Source organism: Scophthalmus maximus, chromosome 6 (genome assembly GCF_022379125.1).
Source record: "Scophthalmus maximus strain ysfricsl-2021 chromosome 6, ASM2237912v1, whole genome shotgun sequence".
Classification (NCBI taxonomy): domain Eukaryota; kingdom Metazoa; phylum Chordata; class Actinopteri; order Pleuronectiformes; family Scophthalmidae; genus Scophthalmus; species Scophthalmus maximus.
Genome location: NC_061520.1, coordinates 21,742,784 through 21,760,153, shown reverse-complemented (window position 1 = coordinate 21,760,153; position 17,370 = coordinate 21,742,784). Strand labels below are relative to the sequence as shown.

Below are 17,370 nucleotides of genomic sequence, written 5' to 3'. Positions count from 1 at the left end.
TAACATATGGCATCTAAGTGTCTGCGCTATTTTGTCATGTTTAAGAAGGGGCCTCACCGCCATATTTCAGTCTGTGTGACAGTTCATTCACAGAGCCAAATGTGTGAAGATCATTTTACTGCGGGGTGTGAATCTGAAATCATGCACACGGCTGCATAATACACTGAACATGCAGGGGCCCTGCCTCTGAACACGCCGCAGCTTGGATCATTTATTTACAGTCAGAGAGGTGGCTATTGACTCGCAGGGGCGGCATGTGCGCTCCACACAGCGCAGCCAGTCGACATAAAGCGCCTGGAGATGTGGAACGACAATGGGCTGCCTGTTACAGCTGCGCCAGTGTCACACACACTGATTGTGTAGATAAGGGTGCAGAACGAGGGCTCTGACACAGGGACATTTGTATATGAAAAGTGGCAGAGGCGGCAGATAGCATCTTGAGTTCGCTACCTCTCCTCTCTCTCCCCGGGGCCCGTGAGAATGGCTGTGTCAGAGCTCAGCATTAGCGCTCTCAAGGGGGCAAGCCCGGATTTTTATTCAAATAAATAGACTCCCATTCTCCAGCGCCGCTTTGCCTTCTGGGAGCCGCTACGAAATGCTATGATAAATATGTCTGGCTTCGGCGGGGTGAGTGGTCGGACTTGCACAGGTCAAGCCAATGGCCCCAATGCGGCTTTCGCGAGATTGTAGCATTAGAGGTGGCCACCAGAAAAAAGAAAAAAAAACCTTGTCCGAGTAGATGCAGACAGAGAGCGCTCTCAGTACTGACAGGAGATAGAGCCGCTCTGAAGAAACAACTGTGTCCCTGCAGTAATTGCCAGCGCCGCTGTTCTTTGCTCTTGCATATAATAAAGGCATGTATAAGTAGCCAGCTGTCAAAGCAAAGTAGCTCAGACGAATTTGCTGGTTTACATTTAGTTATAATTAAAGACAAACAAAACTGATACTGTGCATGGCCAACGTCAAATGAATAGGATTCATTTTATTCTTCTGAGGGTGGACGGGGCCAGTCGGGGAGATCAAAACAAAATGAGCCACATTAGCAGTGCGTGTCTCTCTGTGTGTATGCGTGTTTGTATTTGCCTGTGTGAGTGGGTGGGTGTCTGCACTCGGTGTCACTAAGCATTCTTGTCAGAAATCTGACCTTTTACGCCATACATAATTAAGGAGGGACTTTTTGTTTATTTTCTTTAGCAGCTTGCCGAGTCAAAGCCAGTATAATTAGATCACCAATTACCATTTAATTAATTTCAGTCTGAAGTCTCATTTTGTCTAGGCACTGGAGTGAGCCCAAATGGTGAGGCAGACAAAGGCGAGGCTATTACCAGCCTGTCTGGCCTATTGTTGAAGCCTCTCTGTGTTTATGGCCAGGGAATATGGATGAAACATGAAACAAAGCCTGCTAATCCACAGGAAGAGAAGTCAACACCGCAGCCCCGTTCTATTGATAGCATTGTGTCAGAAACACGCTAGCGCAAGTGTGATTTATTTTGTTCATCATTTAGAATAACACGTCTTCGGCCACTGTTGGTGAGGATGCAGCCTGCATTTGTGCATTGCAGCAATAATACAAATTATTTGGGCAGACTGTGCCAAGAAGGCAGAGTTCATCCTCCAAAACATAAACCGACATTGTGAGGACTTGGACACGCGTCTGTTTAAATGGGAGAGTAAGAAAACAACAAATATCACAACGATAATTATCAAATGTCCTCTTCTTTTTTTGAATAAAATAAAGATGTGTACAAAATGAAATAAAATAAGAAATGATTGTACTCTCAGTGCCATGTCAGGACTTAATTGTGGAGATGTCATTAGATTTCTGATATCTTTATAATACCTGTTGGGGATGAGTGTTAATGATGTGATTAGTACAGGTTCTGCATTTTTTATGTAGAGTCAGATGTTAAAAAAAAAGAATCACCTCCCCGCCATTATGAACAGAAATTAGACATCTGATCCCTCTCATCTGAAAGATGAGACGTGTCCGACCCACTCCGTCCTCCCTTTTCTCCCTGTATATCGCTTTCTCTATTTATTTATTTTTCTCACAGTCTGAAGTCATGTTTAATTTGAAAACTGGCCTCCTTCGGCAAATTAGCAATTAGAACAATTTTGCAGGAATATGTATATGTGTCATTAGTTTTCCTGCCAATTAATAGCTGGAGCAGGGGGTCAGGCTCAAATTTTCCACTTGACTGCCGCTTCAGTGCGGAGGCTTGGCACTTGGCTCGGAGCCGCCACAGCTGCTGGAAGCCATGCTATACCTTTGGAGCACTTGCCATAATTAGTTTACCTTGTAGCCATTATTACTTAAATCCCTCCTTCTCCTTAGCCCGCCCATCCCATCCGCACCCCAAGGCCTCAGTGGCAAAAACGCAATATTCTCCATACTGTGCTGTCCGTGAGAATACTATGAGGCCATCCTTAACGTGGCCCTGATGACGGAGGTCAATCAGATACAGTAGTTAATCATCAGATCACCTCCGTAAACAGCTCCTAATTAGAGTCCTCATTATAAAATTTCAGCTCGTAATTAGCCCAGATTGGCGTCTTCCTCTGGCTGCCTTATTAGCAGGGCCGCTCAGGGGTAGGTGAGAATCACACTGTCATTTTTCAGAGCTGGTCTGGTCGCCCGTCCTCCCTTCTCCACTCAACCCACCCCGTCCTCACAGTGGGAGGACGGGGTGGGTGGGAGGGTGTTGTCCAAACGGGACAAAAGATTAAACAAAGGCGGCGAAACGGAGAGCTGGGAGCGGGCCTGACACGGCAGCAAGGGAGAGGGAGGGAGGAGGGAGCGTGAAGAATGGAGGAGGTGGAGAGTGGAAGAGTGGGGCTCCAGGGTTGTTTTCCAAACATTGAGCAAACGTTCATGGATCGTCTTAGGTCCTGCCTGCAATTAGGAAAGGAGATATGCATAGTGAGTGAGGTGTCTGAGACACGGGGGTAATTACAGGACTAACTGAGCTCCTGTCTTTCTGTGTTCCTCTGTTTGTTTGCTCTCGGGGCTCACTTCCCTTCCTCAGCTCAACCTGGTGTCCAACATCACACTGTCCAAGTCGGCCCCTGCGGCCTCTCCTCCTCTGAGCCTGCCCCAGACCCCGACCACGCCCACGACACCCCTCACCCCCCTATCCCAGACGCACTCCGTCATCACAGCCAACAGCCTGCACAGCGTGGGCCCCATGCGACGGCGCTACTCGGAAAAGTACAACATGCCCATCTCTCCAGGTACTGCGGGATGTACACACGCGTGTACAAATAAACATGTAGAACCGTCGCTCATCTGCCCTGCCTAATAACCACATAACCACACATGCTTCATCTGTATGTATACACACAACCATGTAATCATGCTATAATTTGTGTTATCAGCCTCTGATTGGACATTGCTGTTGACACAGTTTGTGTTTGTTCCCTGTGCACAGATCTCAGTCAGAACAAAGAGTTTTACATGAACGCAGATGTTAGACCGCCGTTCACGTACGCCTCGCTAATAAGACAGGTAAGGACTCTGCTTGAGCTTTTAATCTATATCATATATAATGATATTAGATGTAAGAACCTTTAACATCCTCCAGCCTGCAGAAATACTGCAGCTGTAGCTTCAGCTACTTCGAAGGTCACAATCTACTTTTCTGCGACTTATTTCTCTCCTCACTTCTTGCTACACTTTGAATACAATTTGAACAGAGGGGCAGATTAACCGTCTTCAAATGAGCACAAGAATACATACGGGATTCAAAAAAACAGCCAGATATGACAATTGCATTCGATTAAGCATTTCAATGGCTCTGATTATCACCAAATTCATTTCACACAACAGTAGGGATGAACCTGTTTTAAGATGGCCAGTCAATTATCGCTCGGCCGCAGTAATCTGGCATCTCAGGAATTAATCTGAGCCGGCCGTAATTGCTGCCCTGTAATCTGCCCGAGAAATGTTTTCATTCGCCCTTCATTTACACCCACAAAGGAAAATGTATTCAAATCTGCCGTTTTGAATAAAAAAGTGCAGGAGACTTCTATAAACAGAGTTCACTTTGAGGAGACAGTTTCTTTGCTGTTGTCTGTGTTTTTCTCAAGAGAACACACGAGCCCCGCACGCCTCTTGTGAATTATTGATGTTTTTTGTGATGGGAACAAAATTGTAAATGTTTGTTTCTGTCACTGTTCCTCACACAGGCAATCCTCGAATCTCCAGAAAAGCAGCTAACACTAAACGAAATCTACAACTGGTTCACACGAATGTTTGCATATTTTAGACGCAACGCGGCGACGTGGAAGGTAATTCATGCTGTTCCTCCTGACTTTTTCAGACCTGAACCAGAGAAGGGGGAGACATTGTGTTGACGTTGGGGAGAATTGAATGATAGCCTGGTGTAAAATACCTTTAAAAAAATGAACCTTTTGCACAAATACATAACAATCCCCCCATTTATTCTGTCCAAATGAACCACCCTTTAAACAAACACATGAGCCATGTTGAGAAACCAAGGAGAGCAATATGTGCATTCTTGTAGAAATCAAAAAAAGAAAGAGGAAGAGAAGAAAATGAAAAGAAAAAAACAAACTCTCTGTAATATGTGGGGACGTTCTGGTGGTGGGTGGCATTAGTTTAACAGAGCAGTGCTCTGCCAGTGACTCCTGGCTGAGTCCCTCGCACTCACTTCACAAGAGAACCCTCTGTTTTCTATCAGGCCACACACACACACACACACAGAGAGAGAGAGAGGAGGAAAGAAAGAAAACAAAATATCTTTTGAAAAACATTTTTCAGATAGAGAGATTTCAATTGGAAAGACAGAGATGAAACACTGGAAGCCACACACACACACACACATACCAAGAATCCCCCCCCCCCCCTCCATCAGCCCCCACACTCACTGACAGCCTCTCCATAGGGTATTGGTGTTATAAACACCGGATTCCACAATTATCTTCCTATACACACTCAGAATATAACACAAACTAATATAAACATGCGCTCAGTATGACGTGGGGGATGATGTGTGCATGTCAACTTTCTACTTTGCCTCAATGATTTGGAGTGGACCCTGGGTTTTAAGTTAAAATTTTTCTTTTTCAGTTAAATATTAGGAATGATTCAGTTTGTTAAGTTTCAACCTATCACACTGTGTGAATGTTAAGTAAATAGGATGTCACTAACTCTATTGCCACGGAGACCAAGAAATATTTACGTGTTGTTTAAGTCATTTGAAACTCGACGCTCATTTACTGCAATAACGTTCTGGTTTATTTTTTATTTTATTTTTCTTCCAGTGACTGTCGTTCTTTGAAATGATTTCCCCCCCCCCATGCAGATCTGTTAACTGTACTGATAGAAACCTTTTTTTTTTCTCTCTTTGTCTTTACGCCAACTGAAGAACGCAGTCCGGCATAATCTTAGTCTTCACAAGTGTTTTGTGCGAGTAGAAAACGTAAAAGGGGCTGTGTGGACAGTCGACGAACTAGAGTTCCAAAAGAGACGGCCTCAAAAGATCAGTGGGTAGGTTCAGCCTCTTGAGCAATCTGTCTCACCGCTGACTGATGGGAAGAGGCTGCTGCTGATGCTCCATCTCATTGTCTGTGTGCCCGTTAACGTCCAGAGTCCCTGCTTGCTTTGGCGTGCCTCCCCTTCATGCTCTCAGAAGCCTTTTGGTGATGGCTCATAACCCTCAATGGCTTATTTTCATTTTGATCCTCACCCTCTCCCCCCTCCCCCCCCTGTGCCGTCCGTGTGCCCGTGTGTCCCTCCCTCTGTCTGTCCTGTCGATCACTGCATCTGCATCTGGCTCCCCGCCCCTCCCCCTCTCCCCCCCTTGCTGCTGGTTTGCTTTTCCCAGGGTGCCATTCGCACCAACCTTTCCCTGCATAAGTGCTTTGTGAGAGTAGAGGATGAGTTTGGGTCCTTTTGGACCGTTGATGATGAGGAGTTTAAGCGCGGCCGCCACATACAGCGAGGCCGCCCTCGGAAATTCGCCGCTGATGAGAACTTTGACGAGCTGCTCGTACAGTAAGCACTTCCGCCTGCCCTGCAAACTCCAGAGGCCCCCCCTCCTCCCACCCCGCCTGCATGCCTCCCCCTCCTGTGTTGCTATCATGCTTTTTGTGTTAAGCTTGCCATCCATCATGCTTTCATAAGATCTACCTGCATCGACTTAGTCCTTCTTCCCGTGAATTGTAAAGTGGTGATAGTTGTGTGGTATTGTCAAGTGACGGAACACCTCAGAACTATGGCCTGCATAGCCACATTTCTACACCAGTAAATGCAGTTAGTTCTTATACAAAGTGCATTGATTTCTCTTTATGAAATAAGATACTGTAGCTGAGCAATGCATGCCGGGCGAGACATGAGTCTGTGGTTGTAATCTAATCTAATCTGTTTGCAGAAGTCCAGCCTTAGTGAAGAACATTCAGACCAGCTTGGGCTATGGTCCGACCCTCTCTGCTGCCTTCCAGGTAAAAATGAAACGTCAATTCATCTTTTGCTGCCTCAAATAAAACTTAAAGAGAAAAGAAAAACACACTCTCGTCTCATATACCCAGTCTTTGTTTTTTTTGGGGATGTACCGGTATGAAAAGAATGATGGGCGACCGAGGGAGTGCTGACAGCTCTCTTCCGTTTCACATTTAACGCCTCGCTTTTGCTTTTCAGGCTTCAATGGCAGAAAACAACATACCTCTATACACTACTGCTTCCATTGGAAGTCCTACCCTCAACTCCCTGGCCAACGCCATCCGTGAGGAGATGAATGGAGCGATGGACCATGGAAACAGCAACGGCAGTGACAGCAGCCCAGGACGCTCGCCCCTGCTAGCTATGTGAGTGCACATGCGCTTTCTATCAGCAACACAGTCCGTGTAAGAAAAGAGGGGGAAAAAAGGGAAAGAGTTTCAGCTCCACCGAGGCGGTGAGAGTCTAAAAAGATGTAGACAGAAAATCTGTCCAGTGCCCACCCAAAGTGCACCAAAAAATTGCCTAATACATGGCATCAGATGAAACGGAAAAAATGCCAGAGAGGACAATAAATAAAGTTAGGAGGGATGATATTGGAGTGGTGTGTGGGGTCATGGCCAGAGCTGTGGCTGGCCTCCCTGCAAAAAAGGAAACTCCACCTTTTCGAAGCTTCCATCAGCAGGCCGTTCTGGGAAGAAAGGGCCGGAGCCCCTCTGTTATTCTAACAGCAAGTTTATGAACTCTCTTTCACGCGTCCTGCTGTCTGTCTCGGTCTCACCGTAATCAACATTCCAATTTGTTAAAATATTTATAAAATTGCCAGAATGCGAGAGCAGCGGCGCTGCCGGCTCCGACGCGGTGCGACGCGAGCCGCGACACATTCAGCAAACGCCTCTTGAGCCGCTGAAGGAGAAGCAACACAAAAGCATAATTAGTCTGGGGGACACCATCCAAGATTCTCATGTAGGAAAGTTGCGGTCGGCCGGGAAACCGCAGCTCCCCGTTCACTTGTTGTATAGGAGTGTCTGCTAAGTTGTTTGAAGCCTAAAATAATACAGCGCACGCTGCATCGTTTCCAGATGTGGGGGCAGACCCGGGGATGGCCTCCTGAAATGTCTGAGCTCGGGGGAAATTTTGCCCTGAAAACAGAACAAAAAAGAAAGGAAAAAGAAAAGGTGCAGTAATGAGCTCCTGGCCAAAAGCAGGAAAGTGCCATCCCTAATCACTGTGAACATAGCTCTGAGCATGGCTGTGGAACAGGAAAGGCAGAGACAGGATGGGTGTGCTGGCCTAGAGGCAGCCTGCTTCTCCCTCTGCCCCTCTGCTTCTATCTTTAGGCTCATAGGGCTCACTAACTTCTCTCTCTATAATTATATATATAAGCTGACAAAACGAGTTAAAACTGTTTTCTTTGGCTTTTTAAAGAACTTTATTCTCTTATTAACAAAACCTACCCCGCTTGTTTCACGCCTTCGGATTGCGCGTAATAATGCCATATACAGCAGCATCGTCTCCGGAAGCCTCCTCACTCGTCCCTCTCCTCCTTCTGCGGTGCTTTGGCTCACGCCGCTGCCAACACCGAGTCCAACGCGGCTGCTTACCGTGTAAAACATGTGTTGTCCACATGTGCCAGTGTATGCGGCCTGTTGACAGGACGCAGCGCTCTAACGCCCAAAAGAAACCGGAGCGACTTCTCCCCAAACAGCCTGCGCGAGAATCAGGTACCCAGAGAAGGCCAATTAAAAGCAAAGTGTAGAATCAGCATGCAGCTCAATAGCATAATAATAACAATTTCATGTCTGCCCTGCAGCCACAGAGTCAGACCTGAGGCAAGAGCACTTGTGGAGTTACTTTGATGTGAAAATGATAGAAAAGCTGACTATACTCACCCCCCCCCCCACCACACACACACACACACACACACACACCCCTCTTCTTTTTTTTAGAATTTACACCACAATATGTCAGCTCATTAGCATACGGGCGTCTCCATCACAACAGTTGCAAATTACACGAGACATCCCAGTGTGAATAAAATCAAATGTGGGCTTTGGTGATGAAGGATGTGCCAGTTCGCCCCTTGTTGTCGTAGTAAATGAGCCCGGTGCCTCATCCTGACACCGCTCTGCCTCCGCCACGGCAGCCTGGCACCGCAGGTTAGAGCGGCACGTCCCCTGCAGCTGCTCATAATGCGTTCTTTTTTCCCTTTTCCTCCTCTCTGCCACAGCCAGGCCTCCTCTCCCCCGTACGCTCTCTTCCTGCTCTGTTTCTGTAATGAGAAATTTGGCAGATCTCATCTCTTTAGTGGCTCTTTTGCCCAGGCTGTAAGACGGGAGGGGGCTCATGTTTTTGCCTTGTTTACAAGTGACAGCGTTATTATTCTCATAAGGGCTCTGTTTCTTATCACAGTGTTGTGCCGAGTGTGCCGCCGCTGCTCTCCGCGCGCGCCTCTCCTGCCAGCGCTTTTCTTCCCTTATTGACACTCGGTTGAAAATACGCATTAATTCTGCGGTTTAAAGCATGTACGGCGGTGTCTGGTCGCTGTGTTTGCCTGAAGTTGATTAATGATAGGAGCCGGCTCGGGGTCGTCCTCTGGAGACCCGCCTCGCAGGTTGTGCATGTTAACGAGCAGGAAGGGGAACACACAGCGCGCCGCTGATCCTCCGCCACCAGGAGGCTGACAACGGCAGCCCACTCGCTCCGCAGAGTCCATTCTCTACCTCGGCTCGTCTCGCGTTGTTAATCTTCCTCATTTATCAATTTCTAAGTGAATACCCCGTTGTCAGTTGCCATGAAAATGAAAAAAGAAGCCCGCAGCTTTGCCAGGATTGGAATACCTCAAAAGAGAGCTGAAATTATCATCAGCACCGACGAGGCCCCCGCTCACAGCGTCACTGTGGCCAGACATTCGTTTTTGTTCCCCTGTTTCCTTCTTTATAAACAGAATCAGCGCAGGTCTGTATCATTTTGTGCCTGTGTGTGTGTGTGTAACCTTATAAAGAGAGGAGGGGGGATGTAACAAAGTTAAGGAGAGCAGAATTACATGTCTACTCTCTTCCTCTCCTCCTCTAGGCATCACATCAGCATTAAGGAGGAACCACTGGACCCCGACGACCACGAAGGGCCCCTCTCCCTGGTAACGACTGCCAATCACAGTCCGGATTTCGATCACCACAGAGATTACGACGACGACCAGGGCCACGACGACATGCTGTAAGGCCGGCGCCGCCCCCCTCCCCAGCCTCAGAGGCCGAAGCAGTCGGGGGTCATCTGGGAGACGGAAAGGCTCCGCAGATAACAAACACTGAACTGCAGTCTCAGCCACTGATGACAGCTCTCAATTGTCTCCACGTCAACTTTTTAGTGCCATTACAATACATAGCAAACACACACACACACACACACACACACACACACACACACAGACACACACACAGAGAGAGAACATGGCCCACACGCGGCGTCTTCTTTTTCTGATTCCTTTCTACTCTTGATTTTAAGTAAAGCTTAAAAAAAGTGAAACCTTCATTTCTACTCATGTGTCGGATGGACTTGTTTGGTACGGGGGGTCCACATGTTTGCGGTCAGACTCTGGGAGACCCTCGCCGTGCAGCCGGGACGTACTGCACTCCGCGGACTGCAAGAGGGGCTGTGTCTCTCCCCCACCCTCCTCCCCAATCTCTCTCTTTCTTTCCCTCTCCCTCCTTCCTTCTGTCAGACACACACATCTCACCACAAACCGAGGAGAGAGAGAGAGAGACAATGACTGACGTTTAATTTACACCGTGTGCGTGCGTGCGCCCGCGCGTGTGTGTGAGGGAGAGCGAGTGCGGACCTCTGCTCATTGTTACTGCCTTCAACACTTCTCATTGGTTTGATTCCATCTTGGGCGGGAAGGGATGTTGTTTTTATTCGGGTGTATTTTGTGTCGGGGGGTGAGACGTTATAAAATATCAAACATAATGTGTTTTTTTTTCCTTCCATCATTCTATGCTGTTATTGATGTCGCATCTTTGTTTTTTTTTGTTGTTTTTCTTTGAACTGATCAGACCTCATGCCCATGCTGTGGAGATTCTGTGTGGTCAGCACTTGATGATGAATGTTTATGATTTCCTTTCATGTTGTTCTTCAAACACAGAAGCAGAATGTCAGATACCAAGCAGTATTTTTCTGTCATTTATTCCAAAATCATCATCGGGGAAAAAAAAGAAAGAAAAAAGTCGCCACTCTGACATGTAGCCCGCCCCTCGACCCCTCCTCTTCCTCGTCCTCCTCCTCTTTCTCATGAAGTCCATTGGCAATGCACTACTCATAATGAAGGCTCTCTCCACGCATCAATGAAGCTTAATTTAAGATGCGAATGAATGACAGAGAAATCATGCAGGTTATGGTTTATCCTCATGAAATTATACTTTAAAACAGCCCTTGCGACAGAGCTTAGCCGCAACACAATTTCTGATCACTCCGGTTTTATTTTTTGGGGGAAATGAAAATGTCAGGTGTGCACTGGCGAGATAATGATTTCGACCAACTAATTGAGATTTCTGAACGCAACTGCCATTGTTCATCAAACTATGTCTGCTTTTCCACTCTGTGATTCCGTTCAGAGCTCGCGGATAAAACGTGCATTCCCCCCGTAGTTTTATTTGTATCACGCGCATGACTCGTTCTTCTAAGTTTTTCCGGCGATTGTTAATAATTGCACACCAGGTGAGATGCTCCTTTCTCTTTCTTCAAGGGAGCCAAGTCCCAAGACTCGCAATAAGACCGAAACATTGCACATTCCAGCATTTGACAGCCATGGTGAATGGGCCCAGACGTACAGTACAGTACATGCCATGTACAGTGGGGGATGTGGATGCCTCGATGTTCAGTGTCGCCCAACAAGCCAATGAGCTGCAGTCCACAACATTGAACTGGGTGAAATCCACGTGGTTTTGTGATGCAGCAACAAAACAAAAAGTCCAGCCGTCATCAGAGATAAACATTTTAAAGAGACCATGAATTTCAAGACTGCAATCAACCACTTTTAATTTTTTCTTTTTATTTATTATTAGTATTAGTATTATTATTATTTTATGTTTTTCTTTGGCTTTTTTTTTTTTTCTTTGTTGTTTTTCCATGTGTTTTAATATCTTGTTCTGTGACTACCAAAGATAAACTACAGAGTCAATGTTGTGTGTTCCATGCAATAGCGGATAAGGCCAAATATCTCTCCTCCATTCTCTCCCACCGGACGATCCCAGCTGCTGGGGTCGGGCCGGCGGCAGACTGAATCGAGGGGAAATGCTCCTCAAACTGGTGTTTTCATTCACTTTTATTCAAAAAGAAGAAGAACCAAAAGGGGGGGGGGGGGTGTCGGACAGCTGCGGTAATGTTGTGCAGCGACCAAATCTGAACGAGAGGCGACGACAGTCTCGACTAAACGATGACCAAATTAGGGAAACTTTTTTATAATTTTTTTGTCTTTGGGCCAGTGAGTGGAAAAGGGAGCTTTTTGGTCAGGAACAGATTTGTGCGCAACATAAAGGGTTTGTACTGTAGATAACGCTGATGACAAAAGAAATATACTGGTAAATGGGAAAAGCTTTGCAGAGAACAATGTGAAATGGATTCTATACGTCGACTGGACCACACAATGATTTGTTGTTTCTCTTCTTTTACTTCCTTACACATTTGTATCCTTTGAAATGATTGTATGCCACTTTTTTTTAGGGGTTTTAGTGTCTTTATGAGGGAAGACTTTATGATTGTGTTTAGTTTCTGTCAACTCATTACTTTTTATATTAAAAAACACTCCTGTCAACTAATAAGCTGGGTACAAGGTACTTTATGGCAGTTATTGTTATTGTTTTATTTTATTTTTTGAAGTACACCGCTCATTAACTATAAAAGGAGAAGGCCAATCTGTGGTTTCCAGAAGATGTATTTAATACCCAGGCAGCTGTGGGATGGGTCAGTCGCAGACAGGCGAGGATCGTGAGAACAGGGACGAGCTCGTCCACAAACCCCCGGTCGCCTCGGCTGGTTTGTTTGGTATTCGGAGAGGAGGAAGAAGCGCTGGTAGATTAGAACATTCTCAGCATGTGTAGCCTGACATTACTAAAGATAACAGCATGAGAAAAACCGTTAGGACGCATACCTCATCTCAAACCTATAGGGAATGATTCAATTAAACCAGAGGAAAATTTAAAAAATAGAAAATAAACATTTCACTCAGTTGCCCTTAGTCGTGTGTCCTGCATGTGTAGTCTGATACTGTAGAGAGGGAAAAGTATTTTAAAAAAAGGAGAGAAAAAAATGAAATTAGAGCTTGTTTATCTCAAAGGTATCGTCCTTTTTTTTTTCTTTTTTCTTTTTTTTTGCCAAACCAATCCAAACCTCAGGCCTTTCTGTTTGTGGAAGTATCACCCAGCTGTGTGGCACCATCCATCCCGTCAGTCTGTCCTCTGACGGGTCGTTTTAAGGGCGTTCCAATATTAGGTTGTACATACTGTACATGTCAGCGTAGCCTTTGTCCCCTCCCGTCCTTTCCTCCCTCTCTCTCTCTCTCTCTCTCTCTCTGTCTCTGGCGCTTTTCTTTTGTTTAAGATCAAAAAATACATTTGTGTTATGATGTTTGCTTCATCGCCACTGCTTTGTATTAACTATGGAATAGCTATGAGAAAAAAAAACTGCTGTATGTATTGGAATAGCAAACTGTGCTGCAAATGTATTTTACTTAGTAATATTTGCTTTAAAAGGAAGATAAAAAAAAGAAAAGAAGAAAAAGACCAAAAAAAAAAAATCACCTCATCCTCACAGACGTCTGGGTGAGCTGGGCAGGGGGCAGGCTGGGGGGGATTAATCCCCCATTTTGGATTTTAAACTGTAATATAGAAAACAGACTTTTTCTCTGTTATCATTAGCCTAAGCATTTTGTACAGGTTTTTTCTTTCCCTCTTTGTGTTAAGCTGTTTTTTGATACTTCCTTTTGATGGTCCAACCACTGCCTTCTGTGGCTGTATGTTCAAGATTACTGCTCCGAGAAAAAGGGCACACAGGTATATTTCTTCTACAAGACTGCGATATCTTGCATGACTAATCCCAGGGTCACAGAGATTGGGGGGGGGGGGGTAGGTGGTGGTGGGATGGGGGCAGGGTATGGTGTAAGTGGTCAGTAATAATATAAGGGTGTATCAATCTAATGATATTTTATATGAAATTAATAGGAAACAGAAGAAAAATATGCAGTGCCAAGATGTAAAGAATATTGTTGAATGCTTTTGTTTTTCTTCGTCGTTTGAGAAATGTCATTTCGCCCCTTGCGTCAGCGGCGTGTGTCCTCCTCATCCTCCGTCTTCTCATCCAGGTAAAAGACACGTTTTTGTTTGGCATCGAGATATTTTTATTTTACGATTTTTTTTTTTGTCTCGAGGAATTTTGTTCAGCGAGTCGAACCAAGCACAGCGGGCGGGTCCGAGGTGGAGAGTCAAGAGTGTAGCGTCCCGCAAACCTGCGGCCTCGTGGCGTCAGATGCCCCCTGACCTCACACACACACACTGGCACCCGGGCTACAACGCCATCGTTTTCAACCATCACCAACCATCCAGCCTGCTGTCATTCCGTCCCCGTCCCCCCCACCGCCTCTTTCTCCCTCTCTCACATCACACTCTGTTTTTTTTCCACATGGAGGGGGGAGGGAGGGAGAGAAGAAGTGGAGGGGGGGAGGAGCTGTCACGGTGCTCTCAGCTTGTCTCGCTTTCTCTGTCTTCCTTTTCTTTTCTTTCTTTGAAGATGTACTCTGTAGTTTTCTTTTTTTCCTGTTCTTTTTTTTCTTTTTTTTATAGAGACATATTATTGCCCATCATTTCCATCAGTGTGTAACCTCCTCATCATTCCTCGTCTGTCTGATGCAGACCACTCTGTTGTAGTCAGTGGCGATGACTGACGTGAGCATTCTAAACATGCAATAAATTGCTGGTTGTTCACATGGCTTCCTCCAGCCTCTCCTTCCTGTCTGTTTTGCACAGCGCGTACAACACTGAGCTGCACTGTATTTTTTTTATTTGTATCACGTGTAATCTAAAGTTTTGCAGCATTCACAAGGCCCTGATCCCAAATGCGGCCTGTTCGTTCCGCCGTCATCTAACACTGAAAGGAACAAAAGTTAAGGGAACAAATTTCGATACGAAATCATATTACCAGATATATTTATGGCTTAGCAACAAAGCAGGAGTGTTTCAGTTTGGCAGACGACACTTAACCTACAGAAACTCAGATCTGTGTTTGTCATCTGCTGCAGGACTCTCATCTCGGCCTCAGCATTAAATTAAATCGCAATTAAAAAAGCGACAGTTAAACTGTCTTTTCCTAACAGCAATTTAGGTAACTGCATTTGATAAGCCATAAATTGCAACAGCATTAAGATTCCGGAAATAATAGCGATATGGATTTGGTGACGGGGGGCTAATGCTGATGACCAGGACTCTGGATTTTTACGACAGAGGCACAGGTCATGTTGGCCACTAAACAGGAGACAGAGATCAAGTCTAAGCACTTTTAATCTTGTGAAACAAGCAATTACAAATAGTTGCATTGATTTGTTAAAAAGCTTTAGGTGACATAAATCGTTTCTTGCTTAGCTTATTGCTGGAAAACATAAATGTCAAGTGTATTATTAATTAAGGCCTTTTGAAAGATAAGATTTAATGGAAACAATATAAAATCACAAGCAATCTCTCCGGTGGCCATATTTCACCGGACGCCCGGGCGCCGCGCGGATCCGTGTTGCTTCCGTGACAGTGATCACAAACTGGGTCAGATCGCATAAAGTTAGGAGGGAACACAGCAGAAGGTGTTTGTGTTTAAGAAAAAAAGGAAAAGAAGTCTGCCATTAACAGAAGCATTCACATAAATTAATTGCCCAGTAACTTACAGAGGCACCAACATATGATATTATTATAGTCCATAAAGGTGGATGAAATATTATGGGAACAGTGGGTGTGTGTAGATATACTGACACAGTGACATGATCAGCCGATACTGGCCCTCCCACACACAAATCTGCAGTTCCCAGTAGACGACACATCACTCTGACAGGACGCGGCTAAATAACGAAATAATCATCATGTTCAAATCCAGAAGAAAAAAAAATTGTTCAATAAAACAAGCACGTTTTTATTGTCTTTCATTTTTTTTTAATAGCTGTGAGGGTCAGTTCACTTATCCTTCACACATTATTTCACTTCCCTCCAGTGGGATCTACCTACGGTTTTAGTTTTCCCAGATTTAGTAACATCCCCCTGCTTCCTCACGTTGGGGCGGGTAATACCACGGACAGAGTCATCCATAATAATACCAATACTTCTTTTTTCAAATCATAAGCGCAACAAATCTCATATCATATCAGGAAGAGACAAGTCATGATTCGCGAGATGCAACACTTGAAGGCTGCTTCCGCAATGTCCCGAGCATTGAGCTCTTCTATTTTTCTCACTGTGCTAAACGAAAACAACGTTTATTGTGGGAATTCTTCTGAATTACAGTGTCATAAAGACTGGCTGAAGGTTATGTCAAGACGCTGATCTGTGGGACTTGGAACGTGAGATAAATGTTGGGTTATTTGAGGCCTGTACTGAGATAGGTGTGTGTGTGTGTGTGTGTGTGTGTGTGTGTGTGTGTGTCTTTACTTAACTGAAATCTCGGGAGTCAACGAGGGTCACGCACACTTCAGCAGAAGAGATGCTTATCGCGCGTGACCCCGAGACAAGAAAACGTTTTTTGGTTTGAGCGCCTGAGTTATTGATCCGCCCATCCCGAGCCTCAAGTCAGTCCAACAATCCAGAGCCACCGGGCTCGACGACAAGTGTCCAACATCTGTTTGCCTGAACAACTTTCTACCAAAGAAGCGGCCCCCGAAGAAGGTGCTGAGGAAAAGAAGTGTTGTGGAATTTTCGTGCCCTTTTTCTTTGTTGACCTGGCCGTTGAGGTGACGGCTGCCAGGAGCAGTGAGCTTGGTTGAAGGAATGCTTTGTGAGAGTTTCTGTTCCTGTGCTTTGACTCACGCCAACCTGAACAGCTCCAATGATTTTGGTCGGGTTTTTTTCCTCTCTGGCTGTCTGGCCCGCTCTGTGGGAAGATGTTCCCGCTCTTGGTCCTGAGAACAAAGCTGTGATTGGTCGATCGTTTTCTCCAACCAGGGAAACATAATAACCCGAACCCATAGGCCCAGTCCCAGTTCACCCCTTGGCCCTAACCCCTCGGCTTTGCGCGTTCACGTGCCGGGGGGGGGTGGTGTCTCAATTCCCTCGGGCATGGAGGGGGGGGGCCAAGGGGGGGGGCCAAGGCGGGGGGCTAGATGGCCCCTCCAGACGGAGATTTCCCAGACCCACACTCCAAACGGAGGTTTGTGAGGCATGCCTTGCGAACCACCGGCAGGTCGGCTGAAGAAATGTCCAGGGCGACCAAAGAACCTCACAACTTTGCGCGACATCCTTCGTTCGGCGTTTCGATGAATTTCCAGTTCGCTTTTCTTCATAAAGGCCACGGGGGGGGAAAAACGCTAGTTGTAAAAAGTTGCAAAGCAGCGTTAAGCGTTATATTAGTACCACATATGTAACGTTATGAACCAACCTCATGTGCTGTTTCGACGTGTGATCACCTGTCCTGTCATGCCCAACATACTGTAATTAGCATGTTTGTCATTTTAATATTATGGGTATGTCACCGTAGTAACTGCAACAGCGTCTTCGCAATGATATCGCCGTCATTCCAGGCACGTTGAATCTCCGGAACAAACACGTCGCGTCTGCCTACGTGAGGACGTATCGCCTTCGGAGGGGTGTCCCATTTCGTGGGGGTAGATTTTCAACCCCTTCCCCTTGTAACTCTGTTTCCATGGGAATACAGTACATCTCCGATTTTTGACA

At 45.9% G+C, this 17,370-nt stretch overlaps 1 protein-coding gene across 18 annotated transcripts in view; it reads left to right on the top strand.

The window, feature by feature from the left end:
* foxp1b (forkhead box P1b) overlaps positions 1-14,430 on the top strand; it is a 152,683-nt gene extending 138,253 nt beyond the window's left edge. For 17 of the 18 annotated variants that reach the window (XM_047332984.1, XM_047332992.1, XM_047332989.1 and 14 more), the window contains 7 exons: positions 3,027-3,231; positions 3,429-3,505; positions 4,186-4,287; positions 5,388-5,509; positions 6,393-6,462; positions 6,659-6,825; positions 9,533-14,430. In XM_047332984.1, the coding sequence (XP_047188940.1) occupies positions 3,027-3,231; positions 3,429-3,505; positions 4,186-4,287; positions 5,388-5,509; positions 6,393-6,462; positions 6,659-6,825; positions 9,533-9,677 (888 nt within the window). In that variant the 3' untranslated portion in view covers positions 9,678-14,430. The remainder of the gene's footprint in view (positions 1-3,026; positions 3,232-3,428; positions 3,506-4,185; positions 4,288-5,387; positions 5,510-6,392; positions 6,463-6,658; positions 6,826-9,532) is intronic. The other variant, XM_047332996.1, reaches the window with a different exon arrangement.
* The last annotated feature ends 2,940 nt before the right edge of the window (positions 14,431-17,370 follow it).